Raw genomic sequence first — 14,911 nt, forward strand, 5'->3', positions numbered from 1 at the left:
ACAAAATTGAAAATCATCCAGTACAAGAGAAAGATTATCTCTCTATGAGAATCTTTTTTAAAAGGTCTCGAATTCATAAGGAAATACATCAGCTTGTTGGTATGTGGCAATTGATCATGTTGGAAAACTTAATTTTTGGTAACTTTAACAATTGTGTTTTTAACCAAAATGAATTAACAAGGAGTGAGTGTTATCTGGGGTAGTGCCCCTGAAGCAAAAAAATGTCTATTATTTAATAAAGTAGTCAATTATTATTTGTTATATGTGGGCTGCCAAGAAATGATTGATAAATGTGGTTATGGAATTAGAAAGTACCAAATATTTGAGGTAGCATGAATTCTTAGATATAGTGCACACCAATTTAATATATGATAGGAAGGATTGTAATTATTTTTCACTACATAATAAAATCAAAGTGGATGGCTATCTTTCTGTGGATGTATCCCATATTGGGTGAACCACATTAAATCTATGTTTTGTTGTGAGTTACTAGTTTTACACTTTATTATGCATTATAATTATTTTTTTTTTATTGCTCCAATCTTCCTTAATCCCGACCCACCTACCATCAAGGGAAGTAGAACATGCCTTTCTAGTAATTTATGACAACCATTTCCAATATTAGAAAAAATGTGTTGAAAGATTATATTATGAGAATTTATGGGGTACATGATGAATATTGCATTTATATTCCTATGAGTTTTGCATATTTGTTTACTATTTATACTCATTAGGATATTTAAAAATAAATAAAAATGAGATGATCAAATAATATAATTTTTGTAAGGAGTTTTTGTGCAGTAGAGATACTATATCTCATAATTCTTTCTATCAAGAATTGTCTCACTTGACAAAAATAGGATTCATATTGTATGGCATGTTTCCCTTGATTCGTGACATTGGTAGTATTTGGGTTTCTAGTATTTGGGTTTCTATAGTATTATTTGGTAGGAGATACAAAATCTATTAGGTATAGGGTCTATGATTTATGGGTAGTATAACATGAATTATTTCATTCTCATTGTAGTTATTTAACATTTTGGATTGTAATTTCTTAAGGAAGTCAATTTGAGAAGGGTACACTTGTCTTGTCCTAATTTTAATTAATTAAATTTCATTAAAAAAATTCTCATTCCAATATTTTTTATGGATTGAGGAAGGAGTTGGTAAAATAATTTATTTAATATTTAATGATGTATCCATGCTGATTTATATTTCCAAGATTGGTGCCAATCAAATAGATATTAAAATATATTATACTGTTTCACTCTTATTATAACTATGATAACTCAAAATAGGGTATTGGATTCCTCGTGAGGTAATTAACAACTTTCAAAATCACGTGGCACCTTATTATATTTGATTTCATTACAGGTTGTATGATAGTTCACAACAGGGAGGTATTGTCTATTTTTGGCCAAGAGTAACTAATTATTTAACCATTTTCCTCATGTGAAGCACCTAAGTTACATTCTACATAACTCTTGGAGACATTACTTACATTATTGGATAAATAATAATAAAAAAAAATCATCATCTTATAATTGGGAGGTTAATATTACTTAATGCTAACAATATGAGATGACAATATGTGAAGTTTATACATTTTTCTCATACAAATATCGACATGTTTCCTTTTCATATTTTAATTTTCTTAGATATTACATACAATTGAACATCCCAAATTCCATATATGTTGGAGTGCATGGACATTTTCCTCTACAATATACCTAACAATAAATTTGAATCTAGATTCAAGTGATTCTATAATGCAAAATCATGACATTATTTGAATACCTATTCTTAGTTTATAAGTTTTCTACTTGGAATATGTGATGTTCTAGTTTTATCTAGAGGAGAAGTGTGTATATTTATGTGTACAAATTCAAAACATTCAACAACTATAGACAACAAGCTAGCTAAAATCAATGAGAGCCATTATAGCTTGTCATTGGAAAGTAAGAGTTTTAGTTTGGAAGATACACTTATAAATACTTTTTATATTATGATTACATTTAATTTTTGGTCTTCTATATTAATTGTTTCAAAAGTAATAATAGGTAAATATAATTTCATTCTTACTAATCATTAAATAACTAATTTCAATTTAGCAATCTATTCTTTTTTAATTTATTAAAAAATAAATAAATTTATTGCTCAACATTAAACATTTCAATATTTATTATAAATTTTCAAAACAATAAGCAATGAAAATATTCAATATTGTCAATGGGCTTTTGGTCTGCTAATGAAGTTGAGAGGTTCTTAATGAGCCCATTAAAGAACAATTCGTACTGAGTACAAGACTCTCATGTAAAAAAAATGAGGCTGACATCATTGCCCCTATGAAATAGCAAAAACAAATTTCTACATGAGCTCCCTAAAATACGAAAAAATCAATATTGACTGGTTGGATATTCAAATGTACTGTAATAAAAGAAACTCCACTAATTACTTTTTATTATTATAAAATTAAAATGGACAAGAAAGCAAGAATTTTAAGGTTGGTTTACGGTGGTCATCCAACGAGGCACAACTCCATCAGCTGTTTTGTTTGACCTTACATAGAAAATGATGATGAAAGTTGGAAAATCTCCAGATAATGGAAAGCTACAGATTTGCTATAAAACAGCGGGGATGAAATGAACATATTTAAAATCAATATAAAACTAGACGAAATCAATTTTTGATACAGTGAAACAATATTCGAAAAGATTTTAGTGAACATAGGTTTCAACAAAGTAATGGTAACGGGATCTTTTTCTAATCAAAATATAGGTTTCAACAAATATACGTCAATAAAAGTTAATAGAGTCAAAATTTCTACAGTCACAAAACATGTACTTGAAAAATCATATGACAAAATGTTTAGTTGTTATTTTGCTCTTATTGTAGTTTTACTCTCTCAATTGGACTTTTATTCTTTAGTTTTCATATGAAGATTGTACGATGAAAGAATCATTCATTTCATAGACAATGAAATCCCATACATTTCTATTTCATCAAAAACATTTAAATTTGGTGGGATTTAGTCTTTAACAAATTCTTCGGAAACTATTCCTCGTGTCTTAAAATAGTGGGAAGGTACCTTTGGACATGACATTCACTTTACACCTGTAAATTGAATGGAACATTATTTTAGAATAGCCGATCAATACCATCAGCTATATAATCTATATACCTGTGTCCCAGGCTCCATTCCATCTCCATTTATAAAATTTTAGATAGTTGCTTACTTAAAACAGCTCTGATCTGCTAGCTTTACTCTTCAATATTTCATTATTTTTTGTTCTGCTGTTTAATTCAAATGGAACAGAAAGCGCAAGAGATATTTAGGATCGTGTATCCCTGTGGTGCCTGTAAGATTCAACGGAGAAAATGTGGACATAAATGTGTGCTTGCTCCCTATTTCCCACCAAACGATCCTCAAAAATTTTTACTAGTGAACAAATTATTTGGAACAAGCACGATTGTCAAAATCCTTCAGGTACAGGGCAAATATTGTTTTAGGATTTGTGACAAGATCTCCTCTATTGTTTTTCCTTTTCGATGTTTTAACAAATATAGTAGTATTTAGTATTTCCTCTAACAAAATGCGAGAACCTGGATTGAATCTGTCGGCCTTTTTTATGTTGTTTCGCTATTGCAGGATATTCCGGGTGAGAAAAGAGCAGATGCAGTAACCAGCATGGTATAAGAAGCAAGTGCGAGAGTGCATGATCCAATCTACGGCTGCACTGGTACAATTTGTCTACTACAGAAACAAATATTAGACCTGCAATCACAACTGGCAATGACACGAGCCTATCTCGTGAATTTGCAGGCGAATCTTTTGTCTCTCACGACTGGATTTTATAATGGGTGTGAAGCAGGAACTACATCGGGCGTCACCCAGAATTTGGTACAGCATAATAATGATGACATAACAGTTTTTCAAGGTGATCAGAATCTGTTTGGATCGGAAGACATGATCTAGTCTTTTTAATCAAGAAATCTTATTGTTGTTTTACATGTCATTTCAGTTATCTTTAGCAGTCAAATAATGGTCTTGAAGCCATAATAGCTTTTCAAGATGATCAGGATCTGCTTGGATCGGAAGACATGATCGGTTCTTTCTTATTGTTTAATAAATAACCTCAGTTATCTGCACTAGTCAAATAATGGCCTTGAAGCCATGCGCAAGGCCTTATATTTGAGGCTCTCTGATCTTTCTCTTTCTCTATAACTATTGATCCTTAATTTGATGATTTGTGATCTTTATATAAATATGACCATTAATTACAAAGAGATCGATAAGAGTTTTACATAATTTACGTATAAATCGAGAAGGATTGTTGAAGTGACGAGAGATTAAAAGATTTTTTATGAGAGTGTAACTTGTAATCGTATTTTTATTTATTTTTTATATTTTGATATTTTTGGGGTTAATATTTTTTAATATAAATATTTAAGAAGGTCTGGATTTTAATGACAAAAATAACAATATTACAACTAAACTATCATTTTATGTCAATATTAGTTTTTAATATTTTTTTTTTATTATTTTAATTAATAATCAATATAATTACAAAGATCAAGAAGAATTATTGAATTCAAATGGAAAGAAATTTTAGACCTTCCCTTCCCAAGTGATCAGAATTCTTATTATTCCAAACTGATTTCCCACAAAGATTTGCATCTTAATTCAGCTCCAAACTTTCAGATTTGCAATCAAAAGAGGTTATAAATCATCCCCAAAAAATTTCAATTTAAATTTTATAATATGCTTTTAGCTATTTCTAATATAAATTTTAAAATTTAATTTATATTTTGTTGTAAATTTAATGAATCATTGATCTATTCATAAATTAAATTAAGTGTTTCTATGTATTCTTGATATCTCAATTAAGCAAAGCAAATTCCACTCAATCAAAAAAAAAATCTCTTCATCCAATCAGATCACATAAACTTTTCTTACAACACATTCACTTATTTTTCATTCCAAAGATCAACAATCATAAACTTTTCTAGATTATACCAAATTCTTCTTACAAAAATGTCATTACATACCCAAATAAATAAAATTGACTTATCAATATTCTTCCTTTCCTCCTCTCAGGCCGCATTTTCTTTTAGCTCTTTCTCCCCAACTTCAAGGAGTCCCATTTTTTGACACTTTCATCCAGATTGTTAGCCTCATCCCACACCCTCTCATCCTTGTCCTCAAAGGAGTTGTCCCCAACCCTCGCCTTAGCCTCAGCCAAAGTCTCCAATCTATTAATTTTATTTTTGCCAGTGTAAGGTTGACCCTAGTTCTAATGAATGATCTCATTATGTTTAATTGTAGGAAATGCAAAAATCATTAAATTTATCAACAATTTCCACCATATAGAGCTCTCCATGAGAAGAAATTGATAAATAAGGAGGGGAGGCCTAAGCCTATGGAGAAGGGTTAGGAGTAGATCTAGTCACATAATGGTGGGAATTAGTAGTTGTCAATTCAAAGGACATGGACTAGGAGTAAGAAGAGTCATCTAAAATGACTTCCTGGTTCATAGTAATGGCTACACCCTTCCCCTTCTAGTACTAAGTAAGGGTATCAATATATTTTATTTTAGAAATGTGTTGTGGGTTGACTTGTGGGGGAACTCCTTTAGGAGAGGAAGTGACCAAAGTGGAACCTAAAGCACCCTAACAATTAGGCTCAAGCAACATGTTTTTTCAAGAAACAATTGACCTCCCAACATACACTACACCACCTTTGTTGGAACCTTTTCATCTCATTTGAGCCCTTTTATGGTTTTCTATTATATCCATCAATATTATATAATACTCCCAAAACCTTTCAACATAGTCAAGTGTGGGATTTCACATGGATCTTTAGATTTCAAATCAACTCACTTAAAACACATTGATCTAACACCAGTGATAGGGAAGTAAAAGGGAATGAAAGTGATATGGTCACCTTATTAGACTCCTCAAAGAAATCATTGACACTTTTCTCTCCATCATATTTTGACATTTACTTAGCCTCTTTGCTCCTTTTGAGCTTATCTTTCAACCTTGACACTTCATCCTTTATGGCCTTTATATCTTGAATTGAACTTAAATCATCTGACACCAGTGGCTAGGGAGACAAAGGAGTAGAAATAGAACTAGGATATAGATAAGGGAAGACTGACACCACCTTATAATACTCTCCAAGCAATTTTTTATTGACGATTTTTAACTTACTCAAATTAGCTTGAAGCTTGTTAATAGTGGCCTGAGAAAAAAGGTTAGAGTTGTTTGACAATACAATTGCTTGTGTTGTAGATGCATCCTTCGAACTTATAACAACCTATTTGTTGGTAAGATATCCTAGCTCATTTATAATTTGATGCTCTTGGTCATAAATAAATATTGACCACACTTCAAGTGCCTCATACTAAGAGATATAACCTATTCTAAAATAAAAATCTTGAGCTTTTTCTTTAGGTGGTAAACCTAGGAAGTCTAAAGATTCCCTTCTTATGTTATTGTATACAATTGTAGAAGATAGGTCCCATTATTATAGTAACAAACATTCACTATTCCTTGCAATAGGCCTTTCTTCCTATGGTGTCACCTTTGATATATAAAAATGAACTTCTTCCAAGACTTCAACTGTATATCTATAAATAGCATCATGAGTCCCTAATGCCAACCTTTATCTAACCATGTTAGAAAATTGATCCCTTTTGTTTTTTCAGATAAAGTCCCTAAATTCCTGGGGTTGCACAAATTTATCATTAGACATAAGTGTAGAAAATTGTAATGCTCTAACATCATCTACTATCTCTCCTCATATTTCAAATTTTATGATTTTTATCATGAGGCTTGTCCTCAAACAACACTCTGGGGAAGGAGATAAAAGTTTCTCTACCCAGCTAGACAAAAGATTGAGGTTTATACATTGATGCCTTAAGGAAATTGACAATTATGTTGTTTTTCATGTCTATTATTATTCTCTTCCTTATGGATGGGTCCTCCAAATCAATGTCTACAAGTTTATATATTGGGTAAATATTTTTTATTTTTTCCTCTTGCATCTATACCCTAGCCCATATCTTTGTTCTCATTTTCACCTCTATATCAAAATAAGCATTTATTATTAAGTCCTTAATTTTATCATGTTCATGAACAAAGGGTCCCTATCTAATCTGAACCCTATTCTAACGAATACAATGCTCTAGATCATAGTTTATGAATTTTTTGAAACCCATCTGATATGGTAGTAACTTGGAATATGCCAACTCCAATCCTTCGTTGGAGATGATCTGAAAATTGGACAAATATATATTTTCTAAGATGAAGGCACCATTCTTTATATTTCTTAAATTACTCTTGTTATACTCATTCAACTACCAAATTACTTCTAAGAACGCAATTCTATCCAATACATCTATCTACAAAAAATGGGTTTAATAGGTGTATTGTAAACTATGAGGACAATGTACCTAGAGTAAAAAAATTAGTCCTCACAATTATGCTTCACTTTTGGCTTAGGTGCTTTCTCAAGGGGCCTAAAAAACCTCCTCACTTATAAAATAATCTCCAGTTGACTGGGAAACTAAAATTTTGCACCTTAATATTGACAAAGAATTTCTTAAAAATGACATAATTGGAATTCTCACAATGCATGTCCCATAAATACGTTCATTCTTGAATAAAAAGACATTGATTCTACTCATCTATCTTTGTCAACTCTAGGTTTGGTCCCAAGACCAAACCTTACATCTACCATACAAAATAATAAGGCACGATAAGGAATACAACCTTGTAATAGGTTGGGAAATAGGTATTCACTAGTTTAGCTATGCAAACAAGGAATTAAATCTACTTACAACTCAATTTAGTTTAAAGAGGGATGAAATCAATAGATTAAATCCCAAAATATTTGTGGAGAGGATTGAATGTTGGTTGACTTTTATTCCTTCTTTGTTTGAGATGAAAATTAGCAATGTAAATGTAAGATCTAAGATCTAAGGCTAATGATATAGATTTTACAAGAATTTGTATGAACACGAACTTTTAGATCATATATGTAGGCACAATGTATAGATCTAGAAATAGGAAGAAAAGAAGAACATATGCCTGCAATCTAGACTTTAAAATGTAGGACAAATTTTCTTGGGGCACCCTTTTCTAGGAGCTTTGATGCAAACAATATATATATATATATATATACGTATATTTAGGATACAAATATTGTTATTATTGTTTCTGTGAAGTTTTTTCAAAAAGGTGTTGGACAAATGCACCCAGAGTGACCTTGTCCTCTAACTTCTACCTCTGCGAATGTGGGTTTTGTGTGTCTTAGTATTCTTTTTTTTAATATGTATTTGTCATCTCCATATCCTATTACCTACACATACAAAGGAGAAACATGGTGTTTTTTAGAACGGTTTCCTAGGTCAAACCTTGGATGTGGAATTAACCGTATAATTGAATTGAAATATTATAGAGGGTTTTACCAAGTTAGATAAAAAATATTATAGAGGTTCTACTAGTCTTCAAGATGTGAAATGAAATTAAGGAATTGGTGTGACTTTTAGGTAAAACTAATGTATACACAATGCACATTAGTATCATACAATAACAATCTATTATTTGAAATTATTAATTACTTTTTTTTAATATTCATGAACAAAAATTAAAAATATTATGTTAAACAAATCAAATTTGAAGATAACTTTTACAATTTAAACTCTACAATGAACCATGGAACATAGTAGCACACTAATAAACAATGTATAAGTGAAAAATTGAAATTTGTAATTACGTGTCAACATTTGTGCTAATAGTGTAATAACTAATAAGTATAAATCATCTATGATCATTTGGTTTTTTCAATAGCTAATACGATTCATGAAATAAAGTAATAAGTCTAAATACCTAGAAAATGCTAAATATCAATGACTTGATTTCCATCCAATTTGAATTGGCCATTCTACTCCTCAATTTAATCTTCATTTTATTCTTCATTCTTCTCTTCATCTTCTCAACTCTGCCTACGTTCATGTAATACCTCGCCAGGAACCCTAAAGGAAAACAACACAACTAGGCAACTAAAGGGTGAAATATTTTGTTTTTTAAAAGACTAAGTGCATTAATTATAACAATAACACAACAGAAGCCTAACACATGATTTCCTAAGGGTTACCAACGAAGATTAATTCACAAATTATATTAACACCATGGTTAATCCAATTGTCCATTTAATTAGATAAATTAAATGCTTAAGATTAAAACTACACATACATCTAAATTCCATAATGAAAGAATCAAAGTATTCCAATGCATTTATTTATCCATATTCCATTTATACAAAAGATCAAAGCAACTAAATTAATATACATCCCACTAACATAATATTACAGTATCCATAAATACATGTCTTCCAAAAATGCCACGGAATCCAAAAGTTATAATATCAAGGTTACAAAAAAGTTTGATACAATGACCACAAGGTCTCAACTGAACAATGATCACGAATAAGAGTTGGTACATGAACGACGAACCAAGAAACACCAGCGAAACCTTTCCTTGCCTGAAGATACAATCCAGAACATCCGATGGGAAGTGGTACTACCACTCGACCACGTGATCCCGAAATGGAATCACCCCACCGTGCTAGGAGATAGTAGAAAACCCTCAAGCAAGCAAAGTAAAACAAGTACAAAGGACTACAAGACTCCGCAAACATCCACGTGACACAACTCACAAACACTAGTGACTCTAAGGAGAGAGTGTCATCGCATAGCTTAATATGGATACCATGGTACAACCTCCATAGGTCCCAACTCACTATCTTGGTAACCTCTCCCGAACCTTTGGTTCCAACTAAGTCTCATGCAGACCCTACCAATCCTTTCGTGAAGAAAAGGTGGTAAGTTTTCCATTCTAGGCCTTCTCGCAACATTATGAGCCATGTACTAGCACTCACCTATGTAGGAGGTACATTATCTTAATTAATATTTACTCTACCCACCCCCTAATCAATTATTAGGCTATCACTTTTTAACTGACTTTTGACGGGTTATCCTGCCATCCACTTCGGCACGGCCCCCGCTTGAAACCCACTCTCTCTCATAAGATAGTAACATGAAAGGTCTCTCTATGAGAACTCTATGGCAAAATAGACAGCCATAACTAATCCTGACAAACCACAGGTGAAGGATACACAATCACTAACCCAGGATTGACCATTTGGAACAAAACACACAATGGCTCACATCAACATGGTTATACAACAACACCTGACCAAGGAGATATAACAACATATGACATAATGACAACTCAACTAGAATTGCAATGAAATTAAGCTTGACTACAAATACCATTTACATAAGATCCTAATACAGGCAATCTTTTCTTTAAACAGCCAAAAACATAAATAACTTGCAATTGAAGATTTTCCAGAAAATAAGAAAATACAACTATGTTAATACAAAGAAATCAATGTTGTCATTTGTCCAATAAAGTTAAATAAAATCACATAAAAATTAACCCCCTAATTATATGTTCATGATTAATTTACAAATAAACCCAATTAGATTATATCAATAATCTAAATTAAATCCCAAATTAAAAAATATATATAATAATATAATATAATTACATAAATATATATATTCTATGAATATAATATTATATAATTATATCACATTAAAATATATAATAAAAAGAAGATTTAATTTTGAAATATCTTTCATTTCCAAAATAACATAATTAAAACCACAGAAAATACTATATATATATATATATATATATATATATATAATTATAATATATATATATAATAATAATATTATGATATATATATTTTTTCTTTTTAATTTTTTTTTTTTAACATACAATAACCTAAAAACCAGTAAATTCTATTTTCAACCAAAATTTATTTCCAATCAAATTTATTAAAAGGGAAATTAATTAATACATAATTTCTCCAAAATAATATAAGAAAACAATTTTTCTTAACTTTTAATAACACAATAAATTTAATTAATGATTAAATTTATTTCTAAAATAACTAAATAATTCCACAGAGATACACAAATATTAATAAGGACTGCCATAGCCAAGTATCTAAACACAAATCAAACAAAAAGGAATATTTTCTCTGGTAATCCCATTCCTCCCAAATCTTGCAAAATTTGCCATAATAAGTTTTCCAATTCTTCTCAAAATTTTAATCTAAAAACACCCACAAAATAACTTCTTCCCATAAACCAAAAATTAACTTCAGGAATGGACTTTAGCCAAGAACAAGAAATAATCAGACATGATTTTAGAGCTTTCCTAGAAGAAATTTGTAGAAGAGAACCAATCCTTCAACAAGCTTCTCAATAAATTTCTCTTCACCTAAATCCCTAACCTATTTCTTGTGTCCCTCTAAAATAAAGACCTATTCTCCTTTTTAAACTAAAATTCTAGGTTGAATATATTTTTCCCAAAAACCTAAATTTAGTAATAAAAGCAATTTTATTTTCTTTTCTAATTTTCTAACCAAGGATAAGTTAATATGCAATAATTAAAAACCATTTTTCTTTCTTTTCTTTTCTCATGCAAATTAATTAATTTTTTAAATAAATAAATTAAATCAATACTTTGATTCTAATTAATTCTTTTATTCATTTTATTTATTTATTTATTCTTTTATTTTTTTATTTATTTAAAATTCTAGGAAACAATAAATGAAATTAATCTAATTTATTTTTCACTATAATTTAAATAAAATATATTTTTAATATCATGCAGCTTGCAACTTAATTTAATAACTTATTTTAATTAACTAAATTTATAATCTCAATGCATAAAATACATAATTGAAAAATACCAACTATGAGATAACTCCATAAATTTAATTAATTATTTTAAAACCACTAAACACACATACTGAGCAAACCTCAAGCAAATACTCATAAAAAGATCAAACGAAAAAATATGAAGGCCGAACAAACTGACAGGATGACCAACTGACAACACTCACAAGAGTGTAACTGAGTAAAATAGGCTCAACTAATATCTCCTCCACTTCCATCAGAAAATATAAGGCACACTCAGACCTGTGAAGCCAGGTGGAGACGATGCCCCATACCTACCCAGTACTTGTACCTGCAATATCCTGCATCACCAAACCACACATGCATATATACAATATAGAAAACATGGCATACACACCGATGAAGGAGAATCACGACATTCCCTGTCTCACCTAGATGAGTGAAGGAAAATCGTCCCCTTGCATCCAATACACTCATAGACACACAACATATAATTTCACATTGCATAGATAAAGTAAAGTGTCAGTACATAGCAATAATCCATAAAACGCAATAAATCACAAGTACTGAAATACTGCAAATAAATTATGCATCTCATATCTAGATAAAGTATGAAATAATATCATATAAGTCTGAATAACACATCATGGTAATGTATCCACTGAAAGTAAACAATAATAAAATATGAGTCTAATAAGTTCAAACGAGTAGGGGTACTACAGTTCACTTATATTCATCTCAATGCTATAATTAATTCTATCACTAAATTTTTCTTCCATATCCTTTGAACTATTGCACAAGGCTCTGCTCTCACAAATTGAGTTCCAAATTGCGAGTGTTGTTTCATAATGAAAGCACTAGATATCATACCTACATGCATATGCCTTCAAACAACTTTCCAAATTCTTTTCTAGTTTTTTTCTTGTCTTTAATTTCAAGTAACCTAACATACTAAAAACTCTCTCATCCTCAACAAATCCCAATATCATGGTTTGACATAATGAAAGAAGTTTGATGTATTTGAAGAGTAAATCATTCAATATTAGGCTCTAACTTATTTTTTGCCAAACTTGTGATATTGATCTCAGTAGGAAGGGAATCTCCATGGACTTAAGTTGTTCCCTAATTATTATTACAAATTGGGTTGATTTCTCTATTAGCTTATGTTTACTTATAGTTTCTTCTCTTTCATTTCCATCAACCTTGTGATTCGATTTCTCATAAAAATGATCGATCAAGTACTTTAATTGATTAATAAAAAATCAATTAGACCTGATCCAATAATTAGGATAGACAATAGATATGGATTCCAATACTTCTTTGTGAGGGAATTGAGATACAATCTCCATTAAAATACCTCTCATAATATACTTTAAAGTATTTTGTACAAAATTGAGAATGTCATTATAAACTTCTCTCATAACAAGTATATCTCTTAATCTAACAAAGCACCCACCAATAAATGTGGTATAGTGGTACATTGGTATCTCATATCCACGTACATGGACAAATAACTCCATGCTATTACATCATTCATTAAATCATAGCTACTAAATTTTGTATTTAAAAATGTCTCTTTTGATAGATATACATTATCGAGGGTCATGACTGACGTTCTATGTAGACCACTACATTCTTGAATATTCATATTTATTCCTTGAGACTTTTTCACAACCATGATTATTTCCTCCAATATGAGGAGAATACTAGGAAAAGTTAAAATTTATGCTACATCACTTAACCTTAGTAAATGAATCTTTTTCTATTGATTCCTGTTGTTCATACATTTGTCCAATTGGGAATTTATATCTAGAGAAAAATTGGTGTGTTAGTTTACAAAAGGGGATCCATAAGGTATCAACATATCAACATCCTTAATAACCTCATCCCCATCAATTATTTCCTTTGCAAATTTTTAAAATTCTATAAACCATTTGGGATTTTGGTAGAAGTATGAGTAGAGATCATGAACTAGATTTTTAGCTTTAGCTACTGAACCAAATCTGCTCATAATTTTAAATCCTAAATTTATTCTATAGGCCATATAGTGAATCTAAATCATGTATGGTGAAATAGTAGTTTGTATCTTTGTGTAAAGATTGTTCCTACGACCTTGAAGTGTTGTATCCCCATTACTAGGACTATACACACCAACTTTTTGGCAATTGTTAAGTAATCCATACTACCAAATTCATTTAAATATTTCTTAACTAGTTCATATGAATTGTGGACTATGGATTCTCCTTCATTTTAACAACATGAGAAGATGAGGTTAGAGGACATGTTTCTATATAGTATACACATGCATACATATCCAACAAGTATTTCTACCAATCTAATTTCATCTAAAGATAATACAATGAATTTTGACTCTTTATTTTTCATGTAGTTCTAACTCTTCCACCTTAGCAAGATAATTTGTCCATTCCCATCCATTGTTTATTGACCAATGAGGATTTCTAGGAATATTCAAAATTATCTAATTAACTACTATAGCCAGGTAGTCAGACAATGGAGAACATTTTCTTAAAATATAAAAAACAACACTTAATTGAATTGTTTTGACCTTGTATATTTATGTTAGGACATTTAATTTGAGCTTCAATTGACCCTCCATGTTTAGCAATATTCTCTTAGGTATGATTTCCTTTGGCATACAAATATGTAGTCACGATTGAGATTATTGTATCATGTAAGTTAACAATGCTCAGGTTTAATAATGGCTTCATCCTTAGCCCAAGAACCAATAGATTTTATTCTCTATTGTCTAACATCTAAATACTTATTATTGCAATATTTTATGCCATTTTAAGCAACCCAAATTTATATTTATTATGTTCTATAATAAATATAGTACACATTGCAAAAAGTTTAAGCAATTTAATTCTATAAATTTTATAATTTATTATAATATTAATATATACTCACAAAAATCTACATCAAAGACTAGAATTAAATTTCAACAAAATATCATATAATTATACAAACAAAATTTCTACAATAACATCACAAAATTTCATATCATAAACATATGAATTTATTAAGATGCACAAGCTTCTAGTTTAAACTCTATGTCTCTTTTGTTATCATTTTGGATTACATTTAGTGGTGCATAATCAATACAT

At 30.1% G+C, this 14,911-nt stretch overlaps 1 protein-coding gene across 1 annotated transcript; it reads left to right on the forward strand.

Annotated features, from left to right (window-relative positions):
• Positions 1 to 3,307: 3,307 nt before the first annotated feature.
• On the forward strand, positions 3,308 to 3,976 carry LOC131874044 (LOB domain-containing protein 1-like). Its single transcript, XM_059217259.1, has 3 exons — positions 3,308 to 3,487; positions 3,650 to 3,691; positions 3,824 to 3,976. Exons 1-3 carry the CDS (start codon positions 3,308 to 3,310, stop codon positions 3,974 to 3,976), a joined length of 375 nt encoding a protein of 124 aa, XP_059073242.1.
• Positions 3,977 to 14,911: the final 10,935 nt, after the last annotated feature.

The sequence above is a fragment of the Cryptomeria japonica genome, chromosome 3 (genome assembly GCF_030272615.1).
Source record: "Cryptomeria japonica chromosome 3, Sugi_1.0, whole genome shotgun sequence".
NCBI lineage: Eukaryota > Viridiplantae > Streptophyta > Pinopsida > Cupressales > Cupressaceae > Cryptomeria > Cryptomeria japonica.

Coding starts and splice junctions, on each gene's coding strand:
- LOC131874044 (XM_059217259.1), top strand. CDS start 3,308: ATGGAACAGAAAGCGCAAGAGATATTTAGGATCGTGTATCCCTGTGGT. Junction 3,488..3,649: donor CGATTGTCAAAATCCTTCAG/GTACAGGGCAAA, acceptor TCGCTATTGCAG/GATATTCCGGGTGAGAAAAG. Junction 3,692..3,823: donor CAGATGCAGTAACCAGCATG/GTATAAGAAGCA, acceptor GTGAATTTGCAG/GCGAATCTTTTGTCTCTCAC.